This window comes from Mobula hypostoma, chromosome 26 (assembly GCF_963921235.1).
Source record: "Mobula hypostoma chromosome 26, sMobHyp1.1, whole genome shotgun sequence".
NCBI lineage: Eukaryota > Metazoa > Chordata > Chondrichthyes > Myliobatiformes > Myliobatidae > Mobula > Mobula hypostoma.
In genome coordinates this window covers 29,031,083-29,056,006 of record NC_086122.1, presented here as the reverse complement: position 1 = coordinate 29,056,006, position 24,924 = coordinate 29,031,083, and the positions used below count along the sequence as shown (strand labels likewise).

At 43.4% G+C, this 24,924-nt stretch overlaps 1 protein-coding gene across 1 annotated transcript in view; it reads right to left on the bottom strand.

Annotated features, from left to right (window-relative positions):
* Positions 1-4,216: 4,216 nt before the first annotated feature.
* LOC134338146 (hippocalcin-like protein 1) overlaps positions 4,217-24,924 on the bottom strand; it is a 167,414-nt gene continuing 146,706 nt past the window's right edge. Inside the window, exons 4-5 of the mRNA XM_063033733.1 lie at positions 8,332-8,437; positions 4,217-5,800 (exon numbers count right to left, since the gene is read on the bottom strand). Of these exons, the coding sequence (XP_062889803.1) occupies positions 5,703-5,800; positions 8,332-8,437 (204 nt within the window). The 3' untranslated portion in view covers positions 4,217-5,702. The remainder of the gene's footprint in view (positions 5,801-8,331; positions 8,438-24,924) is intronic.

Below are 24,924 nucleotides of genomic sequence, written 5' to 3'. Positions count from 1 at the left end.
GAAAGTATTCAGATACAGCAAGACTTGTTTAGCATTCAGGCATAGAGAAATTGCAAGCAATAAACATAAAATTAACCATCTCTGACTAGTGTTTCTTACTATTTACATCAAACATTCAACAACCATCAGCAAATCCCTAAACAAGAGCATTCTTTGATAGTCACCACTGAACAGAAATGTAATGGGGCCGGCTGCATAAATACAGTCCAAAATCTTTTCATCAGCCACAGGGGACAAGTTCAGATTGTGATGGAATATGCTTCACTTGTTTGGCTGAGTTCAGCTTCAAAATAGCCCAGAACAGCCATTACGGGCATAGCATAATTGTACTGCTTATAATGGGTGGCAAGGTGGAGATACATCTCTACCAAAGGAGGTGCTAGGCACTCCTTCCCTCTGCTAGCCTGCAGATCTCCCTTGGGCAACGTGTAGCACCTGCTTAGCCTCCCCCCCCAACCGATCAGGGTCACCTGAAGCCATGGGAGCAGGAGGTGGATGGTTGTATGAGCAGCTGGTGCATATCACAAGTCCTGGTTATGCGACCACTGACGCCAGGAAGGCACTCTTTCAAGAGTATTGATAATGGCTGGGGGTCACCGTCTTGCAAAGACATGGCCCAGAAGAAGGTGAAGGCAAACCACCTCTGTATAAAAATTTGCCAAGAGCAATCATGGTCATGAAAAGACCATAATCGCCCATGTCATACGACACAACACATAACGAGCGAATGATCATTGACAAGGTACACTGCAAAAGAATGCTCGGTCTGCTTCAGCAGCAACTCCCAACCCGTAGCGAGCACTGAGCAGAAAGATCAGTCCAACCCCTTGTACACAAGAACTCCACTGCCTGCAGGTTCATTTTAAAGATCTAGATTCAATCTAGATCCAAGTGCTCTGGATTACAATAATTGCAGAATTTCAAGGAAGGATGTCATTACAATCTTTTTATGGGCATCTAGAATGGAATAACACTTGCTGGCCTTGCAGAATAGCTGCTGTCTGTGCCAAAGCATTTTCACAATTCTGTGGGTCCACACACCATGCCCTGATACCACTCTCACCAACATTGCCCCCAAGCTCACTGGTACACCATTCCTCTGCTTCAGCATAGTTGCTTAGCGTTCACTTCTGTGAATTTAGATCATCTGCCTTCTCTATATACAGGAGACAGGTAACTCAGTATGGTCTTAGTGGAGTACCAGCTTATGCCCTGTTGAGCTTTGCACCCACGTGTAACTAAGCAATGTCTGCAGTAAGTCACACCACTGCTAAATATCACACATTACTTCACTAACCCCGTAACAAATACACCAGTACCAATAGCTAACACAGATATATTGTGCTCATACCACATTGCCAGTGTAATATCCTTCGTCAATGCTCTTGTACTGCTACCCGATTAGCTTGTATTGGTAAGTGTATTTCAAGGGGCCTCCAAGAGGACCATAACCTTGTGGTTTGCAAGCAAGCAGGGCAAAGCATAATGCCCTGACTCAAGCCAACATAGCTCTCCTGGTCATTGAGACATGCGTGCCTCATTGACCTGGAGAGCTATGTTGGCTGGAGTCAGGGCTTTATGCTCTGGTTCTTGGTAGGGTCACCCATGCCAAACAGGTCAAAGGGTAGAGGCCAGACTAAGAGTGGTCCACCAGTCCTCCAGGTTCGGGGTTTCAGCTCAGGGCTAACAACCCCGACTGGTCAAACAAAACTGTTACTGAAACTGCAATGAAGAATCCTACATCGAATGTGATGGTATTCCTGAGTCTCTACCCAGGACTTGGATGATTGACAGTAGTGAAAACCAAGAGGAAGCTATTGACATGATGAAGGAAGTCCTGAACCCCGCCAGAGATGGAGGTCCTTCATTGCTGCCTTAAATGTCAGTAAGTAAGTATTTCAAGGGCAGTTAAGTCTCTTCTCCAGCAATGGGTGATAAACATGTAAGCATACTAAATGGTTTGGATATTGTGTGATAACCATAAGCATTGCTATGTTTTTAGTCAATGGTTCCCAGTGATGTAAACATAGAAACATAGAAAATAGGTGCAGGAGTAGGCCATTTGGCCCTTCGAGCCTGCACCGCCATTTATTATGATCATGGCTGATCATCCAACTCAGAACCCTGTACCAGCCTTCCCTCCATACCCCCAATCACTCAAACAAGAGAAATTGCAACACTTCTTGGCAAGTTGTCATTATCTCTGTACTGATAGCCTGATCTTTGCACGCTCATCCTTATCCCAGTGGTGTCTGAGCTCTGAATACACTGGACAACACATTTTTTCAAAAGTGTTCCTTCCTCAGAATTTTTTTTATGGTAGTCCACTTGAAGTTGAACACAAACATAATTTCAGACTTCTTGTATCATGTAGGAATTTGGAGAAAAAAGAAATTAACTTTTGTTAAATATAATATTTAATTGCATAATGGTACTGACGCTTTGCAATAGTTCAACTATGCTAAAAGTGCTTTGTTGATGATTTTTATTTTTTACTCAGTGTCTAAGGCTTCTTGCTTAAGTGTCTAATAATAATCAGCCAGCGTTGATCGATTCCAGTTGCCCTGATGCCATTCCTGCATGCATGATCTTTAGTGACGCTTCCTGCTTTTGTTATGTTTGAAGCATGTTGTCAACCAGCTGCACATAGTTTGGTGCTCTGTACTTGCCAAGAAAATTTTCAACAACACCTTGAATGCCTTCCTTGCGATTTTCTCTGGTCCCTCTAGAAATTCTTTGAATCGCTTGTCATTGATGGCCTGTTTGATTTGTGGACCAACAAAAATGCCTTCCTTAAACTTGGCATCAATTATTCTGACTTGAATTATAAAGTGAAATAACAAATACAGGTGCTTAAAAAATCACCTGAACTCTACCTCTTTAAACTAGGGGTTCCCAGCACTTTTAATGTCATGGACTCCTGCCATTAACCGAGGGGCCTGTGGACCTCAGCTTGGGAACCCCCGCTTTAAACTGATGCAGATGAGTCGGAGATGTTAAGATTGAGCTTCTACAACATTCTTCTGTCCTTCTAAACCTGCCCATCCTTGGGAGTAAAAATTCCCAACATTATCTCTGCCTCGTACATCTCCAACACTGCATTAGGAAGTCACAAACTGCAAAGTGTAATGACTATTCTCTGTGCTTTATGCAGTGAGAGGCAAGGCAAAAAGTGTTCAGGTCTGCTCTTTACGGCCCTTCAAAGGTTGGGGTTCAAATTCCACCCTGAAGTCCAGAGTACATGTCAGAAACCAAGCCCGTTCTCTAATTTGGTACCAAAAGATTGACTTTTGAATGAGACTTTGATGGAGACTGCATCTACCTCTTTAAGTGAATGCAAAAGACCCAATGGTTATCTTTGAGGGTGAGTAGAAGTATTAACTCTACAGTCTTGGACAACAATTCTCTCTCAGTAAATGTTACTTTAAACACTTCACCTGGTCTTTATCACATCACTGCTTGTGGGAATCTACTTTGACCTCTTTTTTTTCCACAGAAGAATAGTGATTTAAATTCAAGGACTTCACTGGATTAGCAAAGCTTCAGGGTATTCAAGCAGGGAAACAAATAAACACACGAGGTGCTGCAGATGCAGGAAATGCATGGTAGTGTCATGGTTCACACTATGCCTTAACAGTACAGAGCCCAGATTCAGTTCCCGCTGCTGTTGGTAAGGAGTTTATAGGTTCTCCCAGTGACTGGGTAGGTTTCCGCCGGGTGCTCTGGCTTCCTCCCACAGTCCAAAGGTGTATCAGTTGGTAGGTTAATTTGCCATTGTAAATTGTCCTGTGATTAGGCTCAGATTAAATCGGGAGTTGCTGGGTGGCGTGCCTCGAAGGGCTGATTCCGCGCCGTATCTCAATAAATAAATAAATAAAATGCTGGAGGAACTCAGCAAGGAAATGAATGGCGCTATGTAAATACAAATCCTTCTCATCATTGTTTTCAGCCCAGCTTCTGCCTTGGAGTCTTGAGCACAAATATCTGATAATCTGATTCAAATAACAATACAAAAAGTGCCATACTCACATTACAAAAGCGCAAACATAAAATATGCCCTTTTCTTCAATGCACTAAACATTCTTGGATACAGCAATGGCACTGCCAAATTCAGAAAGTCTAAAACTTTATGACGCTGGTTTCAATAAGTAGACCATATTTGACTTCCATGGGATGGGGGCAGTTGGGGGAAAGAATAGCATTTCAATTCTTGCGTTAAAACAATGATGTTTTAATTTAGAATAAGATGAATTACAACACTGTTAAAAATACATTTACTTTTTAATACAATTTCCCCCATACCATGATCTAACATGCACTGACAGCGGCTCTGCCTTCATTTCTGAAGCACACAAAACACTCTGGCTGGAGCAGACGCAGCAATTTCATCACATGAATTAAGGGATTTTTATTCCAGTTATTATAACATGGTAAAACAGTGATAATATCAGGCAGGAAGACCTTGCATCTGGCCCATTTGTCCACAGTATTCCCTTGTACACTTCTAACAGCCCTGAACTACATTCGTCACTGGGTTAGACAGGAGATATGCTCTGTAAGTCGGTGCATGAATCACATTCACGTGACTGGAGCACTGATGCACCAAAACAAGTGATTATTTACCACTGAGTCTAAGATGTTTTTTTTTCCACGAGTGTGATACCTATTATTATTTCACTATACTTGACTACAAAATCCAATCTCAGCAGATCTGTTTTGTTAGAACGACAATTGTTTTTGTGGATTTGCAGTCTGGTGGGTCCTCCATTCTCCCACTCCTAGCAACTGCTTCCCCTCTTCCCGGTCTGTGGAATCACGGAGACGGGCCGCACCTTTGGTTCTACACGACCTGAAGGAAATATTGGCGGTTTTCAATAACTTAGGCAGCAGCCCATGGTCATTCCTATTTAATAAAAGGCCACTTGCACCAATGGGTCGATCCACACTTCGGGAATCTACCCGATTTAGGAAGGGGAATGTACGACGCCTGATTAGAACAGGGCATTAAAATAAAATTGAACCCAAGGGTACGTTTTGTATGCATGTTAACAACTCCACTGTGTACTTGAGGGCCACTTAATCGTTTAACCTTAGTTTGTACCTCCCCTCGCAAACACCGTCTGTGATGTCTTCCTGCTTTCAAAGCATGAACTGTATTTCCCACAGTGATCTTTGAGGCTTACCGAGTGAATCCGCAAGTGAAATAATCTAATAGCTTCATTTGCAGAGAATATAGATCATTCTGGGAACTGTAACTGTTGGCTTTGTACAACAACAGCAATAACTAGAGCAGCTACAATGCAACTCAAAGCGTGTTTGCAAGCTCCCTTGTGTGGCATTTTTTACATTCGTGATGTCAATTTTATGTTTAGCCTAAGGGCCAGTGATAGACACGTGCAATATTCCGAACCGTAGTGAGAGCTTTGTGCACAATGCCCCATTGCTCAATAAGTGTTGGCATGCCTGCTTTTTGAAGTGTCCATCGCACAGAAAACACAAAACAAAGTAACAACGCAGTGACTATAAGCTCCTCTGAAGACAGCGCGGGTCGCCCAGGCGGTCCCGTGTTCGTCATTCACCCTGTTATGGCAGGAAGATCAATTCATGATGAGATGGAGGTCAGAGAAAGGGTTGGCAATCCAGCTGGAATGAAATCTCGCTCCTTTTCTTCAGATGATAAGTGTGATACAATCATGTCCCAACTAGAACTGAGATGCACTGCTTGGGTCACACTGTAGTAACCGTACGATGGAGGGGTCACTCTTGGCACCTTTAATGAACTCTTCAAGAGACAATTTACCTGGAAGAAATTTGTAAACAGTAAAGTGGTGTATTAACAAGCAATCTATTCTGAAAATAACAGGTTGTTTTCATGAAGACATGATCCATGAAAGTGGAATGTTTCACTTAAGGAATGGGGAATTCAATACCAATCTTTGTCCTTGTTATTGGTAAACAAATTCCATTCTATTTATTTATTTTTTGAGATACAACACAGAATAGGCCCCTCCGGCCCTTCGAGCTACATGCCCAACAATCCCACAATTTAATTCTAGTCGAATCATGGGACAGTTTACAATTTGGAAACCCACATGGTCACGGGGACTTCTGATCGACAGTAGCAGGAACTGAACCCGGGTCACCGGTACTGTAAAGTGTTCTGCTAACCATTACGCCGAGGGTCCCCAACCATTTTTGCACCGTGGACCGGTTTAATATTGACAATGTTCTTGCGGACCGGCCGACTTGGGGGGGGGGGGTGTTCAAGTAGGGTTAAACTCACCTCAACATGTCTTTTACAGTTAGGGTTGCCAACTTTCTCACTCCCAAATAAGGGACAAAAGTAGCAGTCAAATACAGGATTCTTGCATTTACCCCGAGAAATACTACCATGACCATGAAGCCTTGCGCGGGCTCCTGTGTGCGCATGTGCGTACGTGTCGATTTTTTCCCACAGATCAGTTTCAGCTTAATTTTCCCAACTACACTGTACATACATTATTTCTACTTTATATAGGCTGTGTAGTTATCATATCATTCCTGCTTTCACTATATGTTAGTGTTATTTTAGGTTTTATGTGTTATTTGGTATGATTTGGTAGGTTATTTTTTGGGTCTGGGAACGCTCAAAAAATTTTCCCATATAAATTAATGGTAATTGCTTCTTCGCTTTACGCCATTTTGGCACAAACGGTTTCATAGGAACGCTCTACCTTAGCGGGGGACATACGGGCAGTTCCGTAGGGGACAAACCAATTTAGCCCAATATACGGGATGTCCCAGCAAATACAGGACAGTTGGCAACCCTGTGTTCAAGTTCAACAGTGCGTGACAGGGAATGAGGAAAGGTGCAGCTGACCCATATCGTTTCCTCGCAGCCTGGTGGTTGGGGACAGCTGCTCTATGCTACCGTGCTGCCAGATGACTGAGGGAATGAGTTAGGAATGATGACGGGCAGAGTTTTATTTTGGTAAAGTTTGATAAAGTATGGAGTAAAATCGACCAAGGAATGCTATTCGAGCAAAAAGTACCCATAAACTCAGGTAAAAGAATGGATATTTTGGGAAAATTTCCTCCTCGTGTCTACCAACCCATGTTCACAATAAAAAGAGTTTTGGAGAGATTGCTTTTTCAGTTGTCTGAAACTCAGTTCTTCTGTATGCCATGTGAGAAATATGGTCAAAGTCAAGCAGAATCACCACCCTCCCACTCCCACAAATTACGGAGTGCACCATGCTGGAGGTGTGCATGACACCCGTTATATTAACATGCCCCCTCAGCAGGTGGGAATGCAAAAACTACATGGCTTGATTCAGTGATAAAGTCAATGTGCTCAATAATCACACCGATGTATGACAAATATGATTTAAGTTAACACGTGGCACAGTAGGGTAGTGATTAGCGCCAGAATTGAACTAGAGTCACTCTACTGGAAGCATCATTGTGGCTTTATCCTTCTTTTAATTTGCCTCTACATTTTAATTTTCTTCCTCCATTTTCATCTTGTTTCTGGATTTTTATGGAATGAGGCATTATTTTTTAGTACCCATGGGTCCCCTCCTCCTTCCCTCTATCCAATGGTCCAATTTCCTCTCCTATCAGATTCCTTCATCTCTAGCTCTTTATCGTTCCAACCCAGCTGGCTTCACCTATCACCTTCTGGCTATCCTCCGTACCCTACCCCCACCTTTTTATTCTGACGTCTTCCCCCTCCCTTTTCAATCCTGAAGAAAGGTCTTGGCCTGAACCATCAACTGTTTGTTCATTTCCAAAGATGCTGCCTGAAGCTGCATCATTTTGTGCGTGTTGCTCTGGATTTCCAGCAACTGCAGGATATCTTGTGTTTAAAACTTTGTTTTACCTTCCTATTTATGCAGTTCAATCCTCTTAGTCCGTTGCCTTTTCTACATAGAGCTCAATTCCTTCTGGTTCTCCTTTTCATTCCGGCTGTGAGTTCTTATGCAGAGTATAAACAGCAGTACACTCAAAATGCTGGAGGAACTCACCAGGCCAGGCAGCATCTACGGAGAGGAATGAATGCTTTGCTCTGAGACCCTTCATCAGCACCGAAACGTCCACCAGTTATCCCTCTCCACAGATGCTGCCTGACCTGCTGAGTTCCTCCAGCACGTTGTGTGTGTTGCTCTGGACTTCCAGCATCTGCAGACTCTCTTGTGTTTATGATTTACTGCTCTTCAGTTAATTAGTTCACGTAAAGGGATATGAAAGCATAAACCTGGGAAAACGCTAGTAGGACTTTTGATGCAAAAGATTAATTATGTAAGGAAGGTAGAAAGTTTCAGATTCTCTGTGAGAATAGTTGGCTGTTACCATCATTATTTGTGTCCATCTGTCTGAAGATTTTATCCGTTCTTTTCTCTGGTGTTGCTTCATCATCGGGCATCTTCATAACGGTGGATACCATCTTGTAGATTGCCTGTCAAAACAAGAACATCAACAAATAGTTCACTATTCATTGTCCAATACACCGCTGGCACTGGTCCTCACTCACTCTTTCTTGGGGATTAATATCAAAGAAATCCAAGAGCTAAAAATTGTCCAGGTGCTGGAAGCCGAAATGAAAAGCAAGAAAATCCTGGAAATGTTCAGCTCTGGCAGCTTTCCTGGGAAAAGAAACAGTACGCATTAAATTGCCGATCTTTCATCAGCGTTGTAAGAATGGAAATCTGGGACATCCTCAAGGTGCAATGCCTCAGAAAGGTGGCATCCATCATTAAGGACCCCCTATCACCCAGGACATGCCCTCTTCTCATTGCTACCATCAGGGAGGAAGGACAGGAGCCTGAGGACACTCACTCAACGATTCAGGAACAGCTTTTTCCCCTCTGCCATCCGATTTCTGAATGGACATTGAACCCATGAAAACTACCTCACTACTTTTTTTTTGCATTACTTATTTAATTTAACTTACTGTAATACACGGTTTTTATTATTCAGCATTGCAATGTAGTGCTTCACCAAATATGCCAGTAATATTAAACCCGATTCTGATTAACAATGCAGAGAAATGGGTGTAGCTTTGGATAGAAAGTTGAACAGAAGGTCAAGTGAATGAAAGGGAAGATGGAGACACAGGAGACCGCGGATTCTAGAATCTGTAGCATATAAACAAACTGCCTGAGGATCAGGCAGCATCTGTGGAGGGAAATGGACAGTAAGTGTTTCAGGTCAGGATCCTTAATTAAGTAGTCAAGTTTGTATACAATTCCACACCCTTTGCTGATGCCTAACTCCTAGGGTTGTGGAATAACGCCATTAATTGTTTCACTGATATTTCACTGAGGCTGCATCAAAATGCACGATCACTGATCTACTCTGACGCTCAGACTCTACCTGTTAGTACTTCTGTATAAGTACAGTCCGAGAACAATTTTGGCGGCATGGTAGCGTAGTGGTCAGCACAATGTCTTACAGGTGAGGTGACCTGGGTTCAATTCCCGCCACTGCCTGTAAGGAGTCTGTATGTTCTTCCTGTGACTAGGTGGATTTCTTCCAGGTGCTCCGGTTTCCTCCCACAGTCCAAAAACTATTGGTGGGTTAATTGCTTGCTGTGAATTGTCCTGTGATATGTGCTGGAATTAAATCTGGGAATTGTTGGGCGACACAGCTCGAAGGGATGTTCCGTGCTGTATCTCAATTAACAAATAAATTCATTGGGTGGTAACTGCATTAAGTGTTCACATTTTGCTCAAAATTATTTTTTGTTGTGCTCAAAGTCACTGTGCCATGGGAGAATATTTTTTGCACTGCTTTCAGTAACATTGCAGAAATATCAACATCTACCAGCAGAGGGCGCTTTAGATCCAAATTGTATGCATCATATCTCCATTCAGTTCCTTGTTGAACAAAATGCCTTTCTTCATTCAGTTGATACATATGGGTTAACAATGCAGAGAAATGAGTGTAGCTTTGGATAGAAAGTTGAACAGAAGGTCAAGTGAATGAAAGGGAAGATGGAGACACAGGAGACCGCGGATTCTAGAATCTGTAGCATATAAACAAACTGCCTGAGGATCAGGCAGCATCTGTGGAGGGAAATACCAAGCTGATACATATGGGTTAGAATCCCAAGTCACAGCAAGGGAGTCATACACTATATCCATGGATATGCTGAACACTTCACAAGAAATTGTTAACGCGAGGAAATCTGCAGATGCTGGAATTTCAAGCAACACACATCAAAGTTGCTGGTGAACGCAGCAGGCCAGGCAGCATCTCTAGGAAAAGGTACAGTCAACGTTTCGGCCCGAGACCCTTCGTCAGGACTAACTGAAGGAAGAGCTAGTAAGAGATTTGAAAGTGGGAGGGGGAGGGGGAGATCCAAAATGATAGGAGAAGACAGGAGGGGGAGGGATGGAGCCAAGAGCTGGACAGGTGATTGGCAAAAGGGATATGAGAGGATGATGGGACAGGAGGCCCAGGGAGAAGGAAAAGGGGGAGGGGGGGAAAAAGCCCAGAGGATGGGCAAGGGGTATAGTGAGAGGGACAGATGGAGAAAAAGGAGAGAGAGAAAAAGAATGTGTGTATATAAATAAATAACGGATGGGGTATGAGGGGGAGCTGTCCAGCTCTTGGCTCCATCCCTCCCCCTCCTGTCTTCTCCTATCATTTCAGATCTCCCCCTCCCCCTCCCACTTTCAAATCTCTTACCATCTCTTCTTTCAGTTAGTCCTGACGAAGGGTCTTGGCCCGAAATGTCGACTGTACCTCTTCCTAGAGATGCTGCCTGGCCTGCTGCGTTCACCAGCAACTTTTATGTGTGTTATAAGAAATTGTTGATTTCATTGGTCACATACAATTATCATCATCATCATTGTGTGCCCTGTCATATGACGTGGGCAATCATGGTCTTCCCATGACCATGATTGTTCTTGGGAAATCTTTCCACAGAACTTGTTTGCCATTGTCTTCTTCTGGGCAGTGTCATTTCAAGATGGGTGACCCCAGCCATTGTCAATACTCTTCAGAGATTGTCAGCCTGGCGTCAGTGGTCGCATAACCGGGACTTGTGTTATGCACTGGCTGCTCATGCGACCATCCACCACCTGCCCCCATGGCTTCATGTAACCCTGACCGGGGGCTAAGCAGATGTTGCACCTTGCCCAAGGGTGACCTGCAGGCTAGTGGAAGGAAGGAAGGCCTTACATCTCCTTTGGTAGAGACGTTTCTCCATCCCCATCACCCCGACATAAAACACAAACACAATACACATGCACAAGCATGTCTAAGGTTCAGTTTCAACATTAGTTGGAGCATGTTCAGCTCCAATAAACACGACCAATCACATAATCAATCGTTTACTATTTAGGTGCTTTTCCTATAGAGACACAAATTAGGGCGCCACAGTAGCATATGGATTACGCAACACTATTGCAGCTCAGGGGGTCAAAGTTCATAGTTGAATCCCAGTGTCTTATGTAAGGAGTTTGTACTTCTTCCCTGTGAACATGTGGGTTTCCTCTGGGTGCTCCTGTTTCCTCCCACAGTTCAAAGGCGAACTTGTTAGCAGGTTTATTGGCCATTGTAAATCGCCCTGTGATTGGCTTGGGTTAAATCTTGGACTGGGTGGCATGGCTTGAAGGGCCGGGAGGGACTGTTTCACGCCACGTCTCCAGATAAATACAAATTATGCTTAAGGTGTTCGCTTTGGACTGATTTATTACTGTTGAAAGCAGAAACTGTTCCAACAACAGTCAAAAGAATGTTTCCCAGGCTCTTTAAACAGGGACGTGGAAAGTTATAGGAGGTTGGTTAATCTTCCCAGTCTGAGAAGGTAGGAAAGGAATCAGCCAGCATTGGCACTGCTGGTCAGCAATCCTTGCCGCAAGATGCTGGCCCATTATCAGGTTATGCCATGACCCTAGATTTTCTCCAAATGCTTTACCCACTGGCAATCACAGTCGACGTTCAGCCAATAAACAGGGCCCTTTGAAGAATTTGGGTGTCAGGGTTGGAGATACATCTCTACCGAAGGAGGTGTAAGGCGCTCCTTCCCTCTGCTATCCTGCCAGTACAGCCTTGGGCAAGGAGGATCGCCTGCTTAGCCCTCGATCAGGGTCACGTGAAGCCATGAGAGCAGGTGGTGGACGGTCGTACGAGCAGCCGGTGCAGATCACAAGTCCTGGTGATGCGACGACTGACGCCAGGCAGACTATCTCTGAAGAGTATTGATAACGGCTGGGGTCACCCGTCTTGTGAAGACACTGCCCAGAAGAAGGCAATGGCAAACCACTTCTGTCGAAATATTTGCAAGACAATCATGGTCACGGAAAGACCATGATTGCCCACGTTATATGACATGGCACATAACGAGCGAATGAACTTTGAAGAATTTAAATTCTTTAACTGATATTCTTGCACCCAGAACTCAGCTGTCAGAAAAGTCCAAGTAGGAATGGAATTGCGGCATTCCAAACAGGATGAGTTGTACCCTTGTTCACTGCAGTAAAATTCCAATAATCCCACTACACAATACTTTCACAATCCTGTAGATCTGCATCTGGCTCTCTGGGTACAGTGACATGTGTCAGTATTAGTAAAACCTGATCCTGATTCTGATATCTTTAGTAAACTAACATTCCTGTCCCTGCATTCAAAGTTCAAAGTAAATCATATTATCAAGGTACATATATGTTCTTGAGGACATTCTCAATAAATCTATAGAATAATAACCAAAACAGAATCAGTGAAAAACCGCCCAACTTGGGATGCAACCAGTGTGTAGAAGACAACGGACTGTGCAAATACAAAAATAAATAACAATAATAATAAATAACTAAGGAATAAATATCGAGAACATGAGATGAAGAGTCCTTGAAAGAGGGTCCATTGGTTGTGGGAACACTTCAATGACGGGGCAAGGGAAATTGAGTGAAGTTCAAGAGCCTTATGGTTGAGGGGTGGTAGCTGTTCCTGAGCCGGTGGTGTGAGCCCTGTACCTTCTTCCTGATGGCAGCAGCAAGAAGAGAGCATGTCCCGGGTAGTGGGGGTCCCTGATGATGGATTCTGCTTTCCTGCAACTGTGTTTCGTGTAGGTGTGCTCAATGGTTGGGAGGGCTTTACCCACAATGGACTGGGCTGTATCTGTTAGTTTTTGTTGGTCTTTCCATTCATGGGCATTGCTATTTCCACAGCAGGCTGTGATGTAGCCAGTTAATATACTCTCCACTACTCAGACAGACCCGCTTACGTTTCTGGTTCCTTTAGCCCACCAGGATCCTGGCTCCTGCTCTCCATTTATCACACTGGGGCTTGGGTTTCCACACCTTCTTTAACTCAGCAGAGCTCTAACTCATACGATCCCTTTGACATGCACAGGAGTCCCGGTCAATGGGCAACCTTCAATTCACTAGTGCCCTACTTCCCAGCACTCCCTGTAACTCACAGGGAACCTGCTTCCTGCACCCCCTTTCAACTTACTAGGCTTGCTGGAAAGTATATTATATTGTGCATAGAACCTACAAAACAGTGAATTTTAAAATGTATGTTGGAATATTAGTGGCAATAACATCAAATAGTCTGGAACATATGCTTGTCTGGTGCTACTGAAGGCCTGAGTGTGGCAGATTATCAGAGTATTACTGGACCCGTATTTAGTTTGTACAAATGAAACCCAGTGCAAAGATATTAAAGAACATGTACACACAGATCCTTTGAGGTCAATAAGATGGTGACCCTAATCAGGGCATGTGGTGTCCTGATGAAGGGTCTTGGCTGAAATGTTGACTGTTTATTCCTCTCCATAGATGCTGCTTGACCTGCTGAGTTCCTCCAGCATTTAGACCATAAGACCATAAGGCAAAGGAGCAAAAGTCGGCCATTCGGCCCATCGAGTCTGCTCCGCCATTTTATCATGAGCTGATCCATTCTCACATTTAGTCCCACTCCCCCGCCTTTTCACCATAACCTTTGATGCCCTGGCTACTCAGATACCTATCAATCTCTGCCTTAAATACACCCAATGACTTGGCCTCCACTGCTGCCCGTGGCAACAAATTCCATAGATTCACCACCCTCTGGCTAAAAAAATCTCTTTGCATCTCTGTTCTGAATGGGCGCCCTTCAATCCTTAAGTCATGCCCTCTCGTACTAGACTCCCCCATCATGGGAAACAACTTTGCCACATCCACTCTGTCCATGCCTTTCAACATTCGAAATGTTTCTGTAAGGTCTCCCCTCATTCTTCTAAACTCCAAGGAGTACAGTCCAAGAGCGGACAAATGTTCCTCATATGTTAACCCTCTCATTCCCGGAATCATTCTAGTGAATCTTCTCTGTACCCTCTCCAACGTCAGCACATCCTTTCTTAAATAAGGAGACCAAAACTGCCCACAGTACACCAAGTGAGGTCAAACCAGCGCCTTATAGAGCCTCAAAATCACATCCCTGCTCCTATACTCTATTCCTCTAGAAATGAATGCCAGCATTGCATTCGCCTTCTTCACCACCGACTCAACCTGAAGGTTAACCTTAAGGGTATCCTGTATGAGGACTCCCAAGTCCCATTGCATTTTGTGTGTGTTACTCTGGATTTCTAGCATCTGCAAAATCTTTTGTGTTTGCAACACTAAAATGTAGCAGTTTAGGCTTTCTGTTATTCAGTGCAAAAGAGAATTTGTACAGCACAGCTGACTCACAGTGCATTTCCTCACATCAAGAGCTGCTTGGTCCTTGCCTGTTCCCTCATTCCGTCAGACCGCAATTAATCTGCATTTTGACCTGACATACGTAAGCCTTCAAACTTTTCCCCAATTTCCAAATGACATAACCTCAATTACATTTCAGTGGAAGAATCAGAATCAGGTTTTATACATAAATATATATATAAAATAGTTTAACTTAATAAGTAGTGCAAACAAAGTAGTGAGGAAGTGTTTATGAGTTCAATGTACTCACTTTGAGCCTGTACTCAGTGGAATTTAGAAGGATGCATGGGGACCTCATTGAAACCTACTGAAAGGACTAGATAGGGTGGATGTGGAGAGGATGTTTCCTACGGGGGGGGGTACCTAGAACTAGAGGACACAGCCTCAAAACTGAGGGGGCAACCCTTTAGAACAGAGGTACGGAGGAATTTTCTTAGCCGGAGAGTAGCAAATCTGTGGAATGCTCTGCCACAGACTGCGGTGGAGGCCAAGTCCGTGGGTACATTTAAGGCAGAGGTTGATTGTTTCCTGATCGGTCAGGGTGTCAAAGGATATGGCGAGAAGGCTGGTGAGTGGGATGTGGGATCAGCCATGATGGAATGGCGGAGCTGACTTGATGGGCCCAATGGCCTATTTCTGCTTCTCTCTCTTATTGTCTAACGTTCTTTCAGAAATCTGATGACAGAAGGGGAAGAGGGGTTCCTGAACTACTGAGCGTCTGGAAAAATGTTCTTGACTTCCATTCTACTTTGATTGAAATATCTGATAACATCATCTGTGAACCTCTGAGATGTGATTCTAAGGATATCAAGGATTCTCTTTATCCCATAAGCACCACTTAACAAGTAAGCTTGGATTTGATGGGGCTGACCAAGAAATTTGAGCCTTTACTGCTGTGGTGAAAGGGAAGCTTTGAAACCGAGACAGATACAAACACCTACACATAACTGCGGAGTAGAAGCACTTCTTCAAATGCTTTTCAACCAGAGAGCAAGGTGCTGAATATGAATGGCTGGTCAGTTCCTGCAGTGATGCTCTTGGCCAGCATCCAAACATGTTACGCAGTAGATCAGCAGTGTAATTACTTCTACAGCCACACAGTATTCTGAGGGCGGACAAGCCTGCCATTTCAAGTGGGCACAAATTATCTTCATCACATACAAGCACTCCCAAGTCAGACAAGTGCCCATTCGATCCTAGCAGAATATTAACACAGTCAGGAGTTGTGCTGTATAAATTCCAATAGGCAGACCTCCTAATCCCAGAGTGATGTTTTAATTCAGCAAATATATTCTCTTCTTATCAAATTCTTTCAACCATTGCAGAATTGTTAGAGGTATATGAGCAAAGCTTGTAGTTTTCCCAAAGTATAGCAAAGTTCCTTACGATAAACTTCTGACAAAATCAGTCTGAAGAGTCCTCATGTGTAGCCTGAATCCCCACTAGTGGCACTAGAATACTTTAAGTCAGTTTAGAAGTGAGGAAGGTCATATCTGAAGTAATAAGGTTCTTCAGTGTCAGGAGAAGCACTGAAAACAAGAGCTTCCCGATGCATCCAAAGTAATTTAATACAGGTTCACGTATTCTCAATCTTTCTTGACCACTTTCATTTAGAAACAAAATATAATCCCAATTATAACATGGTCCTCTAAAACATGGGCAAAATCCTGCCAAACTGACTTTTAATCATGTACATACATAAAAATCCTGATCTCTCATATACACACACACAAACACACACACACACACACAAAACAATTTCTTGCCAAGCTAATTATATAACGTTATCTACATGCAGCATGCTGTTTCCTTTCAAGAGCATAAATGGACAAAGTGAGGGAATGATTTAACACAATTGCCGCAGAGCTGGAAATTATAATGAAAAGGTTAAGAACTTCCTGATATTCGGCAATCCATGCCAGCTCGGTTCCTGGAGGGTAGTTATGCACTGCCACCTGAGTGGATGACTGCAGATGTCCAAGCACTCAAGTCCATGAAGAACTGAGCTGCATATTTATTTCTTCATTTATTGAGATGCAGCATGGAAAAGGTCCTCCTGGCCCTTCGAGCCACTGGACAATCTATAATGATCAATTAACCTACCAACTGGTACATCTTTGGACTGTAGGAGGAAACCAGAGGACACGGAGGAAACCCACACGGTCATGGGGAGAACGTACAAAAATCCTTACCAGCAGCGGCAGGAACTGAACCCTGGTTCTCTGTGCTGTAAAGTGTCGTGCTGACCACTACACTACCATACTGACAGTCAGCAATTCTTAATGGAATGTTTGACCTCAGTCAGGATGATTGGTCCCTCACAGGGAAGTAAGCACTTTTTAAATCTGCAAGTTCAAGCCCCAACTCCAATTTGAGCACGTAATCTTGGCCGACACTGAGGGAGCATTGCATCAGCCAAGACTCACTGCGTTGAAGCTCTAATCATCTATACTTTGAAGCTCATTTAGCATTGAACAGTCTCAATTTAGATTGCTTCTATGTCTCAAATTACAGTGGCCAAATCTTGATTGTTTGCAAACTGGTTCTCATGCCAACTAATGCAACAACACTTGTGATAATTGCCTATAAAACGTTTTGAAACATCTTGAGACATAAAAAGGCTTTTTACATCTGCAAGCTTTTCATTCTTTCAAATCCATGATAGCACTAATATTATTCTTCATTTCATGTCTCTCAGAATACCAATTGAGACGAAAGCAAATAGCTATAAGTAGGCTGCACAATTATCACTTCAAATGGCAATGCTGCATTTAGTAATTTGGGGAAAAGAGTAGCCCGGCTATAAGACCATAAGAAACATGAGTAGAATTAGGCCATTTGGCCCATCGTGTCTGCATCTCCATTTCATCATGGCCAATCCATTTTCCCTCTCAGCCTCTGTCTCCTGCCTTCTCCCTGTATCCCTTCATGCCCTGTCTAATCAAGAATCTATCAACCTCTATCTTAAATAAACCCAATGATTTGCCCTCCACCTCTGCTTTAAATGCACCCATTGACTTAGCCTCCACAGCCGCCTGTAGCAATAAATTCCATGGATTCGCCACTCTCTGGCTAAAGAAATTCCTCCTCAACTCTGTTCTAAAACGATGACCCTTTATCGTGATGCTGTGTCCTCTGGTCTTAGCTTCCCCACCTTTGGAAGTACCCTCTCCACATCCACTCTATCGAGGCCTTTCAACATTCGATAGGTTTCAATGAGGTCGCCCCTCATTCTTCTGAATTCCGGTGAGTTCAGGCCCAGAGCCATCAAGCACCTCATATGGCAAGCCTTTCAATCCTGCACTCATTTTTGTGAAACTCCTTTGAACAACTGGCAATCCTTTAAACTTCCAACACAGCATAGCCTCACTGCTTGCTCAACACTTGCTTCAACGTCAAAACCACACCATTTGCAAAGTGCTCATTTGTGCCTGTAATTCACTATTGCATGGTTAGCACTCTGCGAGCCCAGGGACATCACAAACACAAAAAGGACCACGCATCCTCACCTCTTGCGCACCCATGAAAGGTGATGCAAGACAACCTGGAAATAGTAATTACAGATCACTCCAGGAAAATGCACTAACTATCAATTTAAATTGAAACGACCTAGAAAACATTGGTTCCCAGGGTAACACACACAAAAGCAAGAGGAACTCAGTAGGTCAGGCATCATCTGTGGAAATTAACGAACCGTCGACATTTCGGGCTGAGACCCTTTATCGGGGAAGGAAAGGGTAAGATGGCAGAGTAAGAAAGTTGGGGGGGGGGAGGACAAGGTGCTAGGTGAAGCCAGGTGGGTGGGGGAGGGGGGATGAAGAAGCTGGGAGGTGATAGCTGAAGCAGCCAAAGGGCTGGAGAATGAAGAATCTGATTGGAGAGCGGACCATGAGAGAAAGGAAGAGGAAGGAGAAGGGGCACCAGAGGGAGGTGATGAGAAGAGGTAGGAGGCCAGAGTGGGGTATTGAAGAAGGAAAGAGAGGGGAAAATTACTTGAGGTTGGAGAAATCGATGTTCATGCTAGTGTACAGGAAGTTGGAGACTATCTAGATGGGATATGAGGCGCTGCTCCTCCGGCCAGAGAACTGTATTCCTTGTGGCAGAAGAGGAGGCCATGAAGCAACATGCTGGAATGGGAATGTGTTTAGAAATTAAAATTCACATAAGAATGTTGAAGAAAGCAATGTGCTGCTATAGCAACCAATTAGGAAGGCAAGTATTAAGCTAGTCTTTAGGGCTTGGAAGTTGGATTTAAGAGGTCTTGCAGCAATTGTCCAGGGCTTCGATGAAAGAACATCTGTGCCCGTAAGTGTACTTTGCGACTCAATACCAAGGAAAGCTACATTTTCCCTTGAGATAGTGTATAATTAAAAAGACATAACATTAGCAATAAATTGCACTTCAGGAGTAAAGGGTCAATAAAGGATTAGTTAATGATGCAGATATTTAATTTTTTTTTCAACATTTATGAACAGTTAATGTATCTCCAAGGATATATCAATCTCTTCAAACTGGAAATAAGATATGCACTCACTGAAGCAAATTTCATTAAAGCAATTAGATAGAAGACTCAAAGTCATAAGGTCAGAAGTAGAAAGTTTAAAGATAGAAGAAAAACTTTTGTAAACACTCAATTGCACAGAATCAAATGTGCTCCATGTTTCACTGATTGCCTTCAACTCCTTGGTACAAATTCTGTATTTAAGCAACGAGATTATTTATAATTTAGATATTCAGAGACAATTTTCTAAATATTTGGTAAGGGGAAATCATGGTCATGGGAAGTTTGCCTGAATTTTCCAAGGATACTGATGGGACATAAGCAAAGTACACTCAGTGGCCACTTTATTAAGTACTCCTGTACACTAGCTTGTTAATGCAAATATCTAATCAACAATCCATATGTGGCAGCAATTTGGGAATGGTAGCGGAGGATTGGAGGGAGGCGAATGTTGTCCCCTTGTTCGAAAAAGGTAGTAGGGATAGTCCGGGTAATTATAGACCAGTGAGCCTTACGTCTGTGGTGGGAAAGCTGTTGGAAAAGATTTTTAGAGATAGGATCTATGGGTGTTTAGAGAATCATGGTCTGATCAGGGACAGTTAGCATGGCTTTGTGAAGGGCAGATAGTGTCTAACAAGTCCGATAGAGTTCTTTGAGGAGGTGACCAGATATATAGATGAAGGTAGTGCAGTGGATGTGATCTATATGGATTTTAGTAAGGCATTTGACAAGGTTCCACACGATAGGCTTATTCAGAAAGTCAGAAGGCATGGGATCCAGGGAAGTTTGGCCAGGTGGATTCAGAATTGGCTTGCCTGCAGAAGGCAGAGGGTTGTGTTGGAGGGAGTACCTTCAGATTGAAGGGTTGTGACTAGCAGTGTCCCATAAGGATCGGTTCTGGGACCTCTACTTTTCGTGATTTTTATTAACGACCTGGATGTTGGGGTAGAAGGGTGGGTTGGCAAGTTTGCTGACGATACAAAGGTTGGTGGTGTTGTAGATAGTGTAGGGTATTGTCGAAGATTGCAGAGAGACATTGATAGGTTGCAGAAGTGGGCTGAAAAGTGGCAGATGGAGTTCAACCCCGAGAAGTGTGAGGTGGTACAGTTTGGAAGGACAAACTCCAAGGCAGAGTACAAAGTAAATGGCAGGATACTTGGTAGTGTGGAGGAGCAGAAGGATCTGGGGGTACATATCCACAGATCTCTGAAAGTTGCCTCACAGGTAGATAGGGTAGTTAAGAAAGCTTATGGGGTGTTAGCTTTCATAAGTCGAGGGATAGAGTTTAAGTGTCGTGAGGTAATGATGCAGCTCTATAAAACTCTGGTTAGGCCACACTTGGAGTACTGTGTCCAGTTCTGGTCTCCTCACTATAGGAAGGATGTGGAAGCATTGGAAAGGGTACAGAGGAGATTTACCACGATGCTGCCAGGTTTACAGAGTATGGATTATGATCAGAGATTAGGGGAGCTAGGGCTTTACTCTTTGGAGAGAAGGAGGATGAGAGGAGACATGATAGAGGTATACAAGATATTAAGAGGAATGGATAGAGTAGATAGCCAGCGCCTCTTCCCCAGGGCACCACTGCTCAATACAAGGGGACATGGCTTTAAGGTAAGGGGTGGGAAGTTCAAGGGGGATATTAGAGGAAGGTGTTTTACTCAGAGAGTGGTTGGTGTGTGGAATGCACTGCCTGAGTCAGTGGTGGAGGCAGATTCACTAGTAAAATTTAAGAGACTACTAGACAGGTATATGGAGGAATTTAAGGTGGGGGGTTATATGGGGGGCAGGGTTTGAGGGTCGGCACATCAATGTGGGCCGAAGGGTCTGTACTGTTCTGTACTATTCTATGTTCTATGTTCTATTAACTTAATGCATAAAAGCATGCAGACATTATCAAGGGGCCCAGTTGTAGTTAAGACCAGACATCAGAGTGGGGATAAATGTGATCCTAGTGACTTTGACCATGGAATGACTGTTGGTGCCAGATGGGTGGTTTGAGTATATCAGAAACTGCTGATCTCTTGGGCTTTTCACACACAACAGCCTCTAGTTTACAGGGAATGGTGAAAAAAAAAACAAAAAAAAAACAACTGAGTGGAAATTCTGTGGGCAAAAATGCCTTGTTAATGTGAGAGGTCAGAGGAGGATGGCCAGACTGTCTCAAGCTTACAAGAAGGCGACAGTAACTCAAATATACATGCGTTTCAGCAGAAGAGCATCTCTGAATGCACGACATGTCAAACCCTGAATTGGATGGGCTGCAGCAGTGGCAGACCATGAACATACACGCAGGGGCCACTTTATTAGGTGTATATAATAAAGTAGCCACTGACTGTATATAGTTCAGATAGAGTTGTCAATTGTTTCAGGCCAAAGTGCATTGCAGGACCTCTGACTGAAACAGTTTCTAACTCTCCAGACTTCAACAATATTAATAATCAATGGCGCAACTCTTATTGGACTGGGCCAACTGCATTCACTTCACACCTATGTCCACCTGGTACGGGTCTGGAGGTATCTCACTGGATCTTTGGATCACACCGCTACTTAGTTCCTCATTTTTGGGGCTTATTTAGTTCCAGATACTGTGACAGACTTTGGCAGAAGGCAAAACTAAGAAATGGAACTTCTGTCAAAGCTGTTAGGAAACTTAACCATTTAAATCTCTCTAGTGTGAGACATAAGACCACAAGACATAGAAGCAGAATTAGGCTATTCAGCCCATCGAGCCTGTTCCGCCATTCCATCATGGCTGATCCTGGATCCCACTCAACCCCGTTCACCTACCTTCTTGCCACATCCTGTGATGCCCTGACCGATCAGGAAATGATGAAATTCCGCCTTAAATACACGCACAGACTTGGCCTCCACCGCAGTCTGTGGCAGAGCATCCCACAGATTTACTACTCCCTGGCTCAAGGGTTTCCTCCTTACCTCTACCCTAAAGGGTCACCCCTCAATTTTGAGACTGTGCCCCCTAGTTCTGGAGACCCCCACTTTGGGAAACATCCTCCCCACATCCACCCTATCTAGTCCTTTCAACTTTTGGTAGGTTTCAATGAGATCCCCATGCATTCTTCTAAATTCCAGTGAGAAAAGGCCCAAAGCTTCCAAACATTCCTCATATTTAATCCCTTCATTCCTGGAATCATCTTCATGAATCTCCTCTGGACTCTTTCCAGTGACAACACATCCTTTCTGAGATATGGGGCCTGAAACTGTTGACAATAATCTAAATGCGAACTGATTAGTGTCTTAGAAAGGTTCAGCATTATCCCCTTGCCTTTATATTCTACTCCCCTTGAAATAAATGCCAACATTGCATTTACCTTCTTTACCACAGACTCAACCTGTAAATTAACCTTCTGGGAGTCTTGCACAAGGACTCCTAAGTCCTTCTGCACCACTGATGTAAGAACCTTCTCCCCATTTAGGTAATAGTCCGCACTATTGTTCCTTTTACCAAAATGCATTATCACCCATTTCCCAACACTGTATTCCATCTGCCACTTTTTTGCCCATTCTTATAATTTGTCTAGGTCCTGCTACAATTGCATTACTTCCTCAGCATTACCTACTCCTCCACCTATCTTCCTATCATCTGCAACCTTTGCCACAAAGCCATTAATTCCATTATCCAAATCATTGACAAACAATGTGAAAAGCAGCGGTCCCAATACTGACCCCTGAGGAACACCATTAGTCACCAGCAGCCAACCAGAAAAGGCCCCTTTTATTCCAACTAGCTGCCTCCTGCCTGTCAGCCATTCTGTTATCCATGACAATACCTTTCCTGTAATACCATAGGATTTTATCCTGTTAAGCAGCCTCATGTGTGGCACCTTATCAAATGCTTTCTGAAAATCCAAGTAAGTTACATCCACTGTCTCTCCTTTGTCCACCCTGCTTGTTACTTCCTCAAAGAACTCTAACAGACTTATCAGGCAAGACTTTCCTTTACAGAAACCATGCTGACTTTGACTTATTTTATCATTAGTCTCCAAGTACGTTGAAACCTCATCTTTAATAATAGACTCCAACACTTTCCACTGAGGTTAGGCTAAAGGGCCTATAATTTCCCTTCTTTTGTCTCTCTCCCTTCTTAAAGAGTGAAGTGACATTTTCAAACTTCCAGTCCTTTGGGATCATGCCAGAATCAAGTGATTCTTGAAAGACCATGACCAATGCATCCGTTATTTCTTCAGCAACTCTTTCAGGACTCTGGGATGTAGTCCATCTGGTCCAGATGACTTATCCACCTTAAGATCTTTGAGTTTGCCTGGCACTTTTTCCTTTGTAATAGCAATGGCACTCTCTCTTGCTCTCTGATACTCACAGACTTCTTGCACACTGCTTTTGTCTTCCTCAGTGAAGACAAATGCAAAGTACTTATTAAGTTCTTCTGCCATTTCTTTGTCCCCCATTATTATCTCACCAGCATCATTTTCCAGTGGTCCAATATCAACTCTCACCTCCCTTTTACTCTTTATATAACTAAAAAAAACTTTTGGTATCCTGCTTTATATTATTGGCTAGACTGCCGGCATTTTTCACTTTTTCCCTTCTTGTAGCTTTTTCAGTTGCCTTTTGTTGGATTTTAAAAGCTTCCAAATCATCCAACTTCCCACTCACTTTTGCTACGTTATATGTTTTTTTTTCCCTTGGCTTTTATGCAGTCCTTAACTTCCTTTGTCAACAACAATTGCCTACCCCTGCCATTTGCAAACTTCTTCCTCTGCGAAACTTATTTATTCTGTGCCTTGTGAACTATTCCCAGAAACTTCTGACAACTCTGCGCCACTGTCATCCTCACCAGTATCTTCCTCCAATCCACCGGGGCAAGCTCCTCCTCTCATGCCTCTGTAATTCCCTTTATTCCACTGCAATACAGATACACACAAGTTATGCTTCTCCCACTTAAATTGCAGTATGAATTCAATGACATTATGATCACTGCCTCCTCAGGGTTCCATTATGCTAAGCTCCCTAATAAGATCTGGGTTGTTACACAACACTCTATCTAAGATAGCTTTTCCCAGAGTAGGCTCAAGCTCAAGCACAAGCTGTTCTAAAAAAGCCATCTCGTGGGAATGCAACAAATTCCCTCTCTTGCGATCCAACACCAACCTGATATTCTCAATCCCCCGTTACAATTGTGTCATTAACCTTATTGCACGCCTTTTCCAGCTCCCTTTGCAATCTCAACCCCACATCTTGGCTACTACTTGGAGGCCTATATACGATTCCCCTAATGCTTTGGGCATCTCAGAAACTGCTGATCTCCTGGGATTTTCATGCATACCAGTCTCTAGAAAGTGGTGCAGACTGTGGTTCTTACCCAATGTAAGTAACGATTGAAGATAATTAAAAAATAATGAAAAAATAAAACACAAAATCTCACAAGCTATTCTAACCACTAAACTGAAAATAAAAGGATTAGAGCAAAACACCTTCCATGTTCTGCTGGATGAGCATTCTCACTCATCCGAGTGGTTGACAGTCTCACGCCAGTTCTGAATAGCTCGAAGGTCACTGGACTCCAGCCACAGAACAGAATTTCAGATGTGGTGACATCAATCGGTTGAAGAAGTCTTACATTCAGGCAGATCCGTGTCTTAGATGAGGGTGCAAATGACTGAATGCCGGCAGCTCGCCTTAGAAACTCTAACATAGTTCAGCCACAATCAAGTGAGTTACAGCTTGTGCTATGGTTGATGGATTAAAACAGCGGCTCCCAACCTTCCTTATGCCATT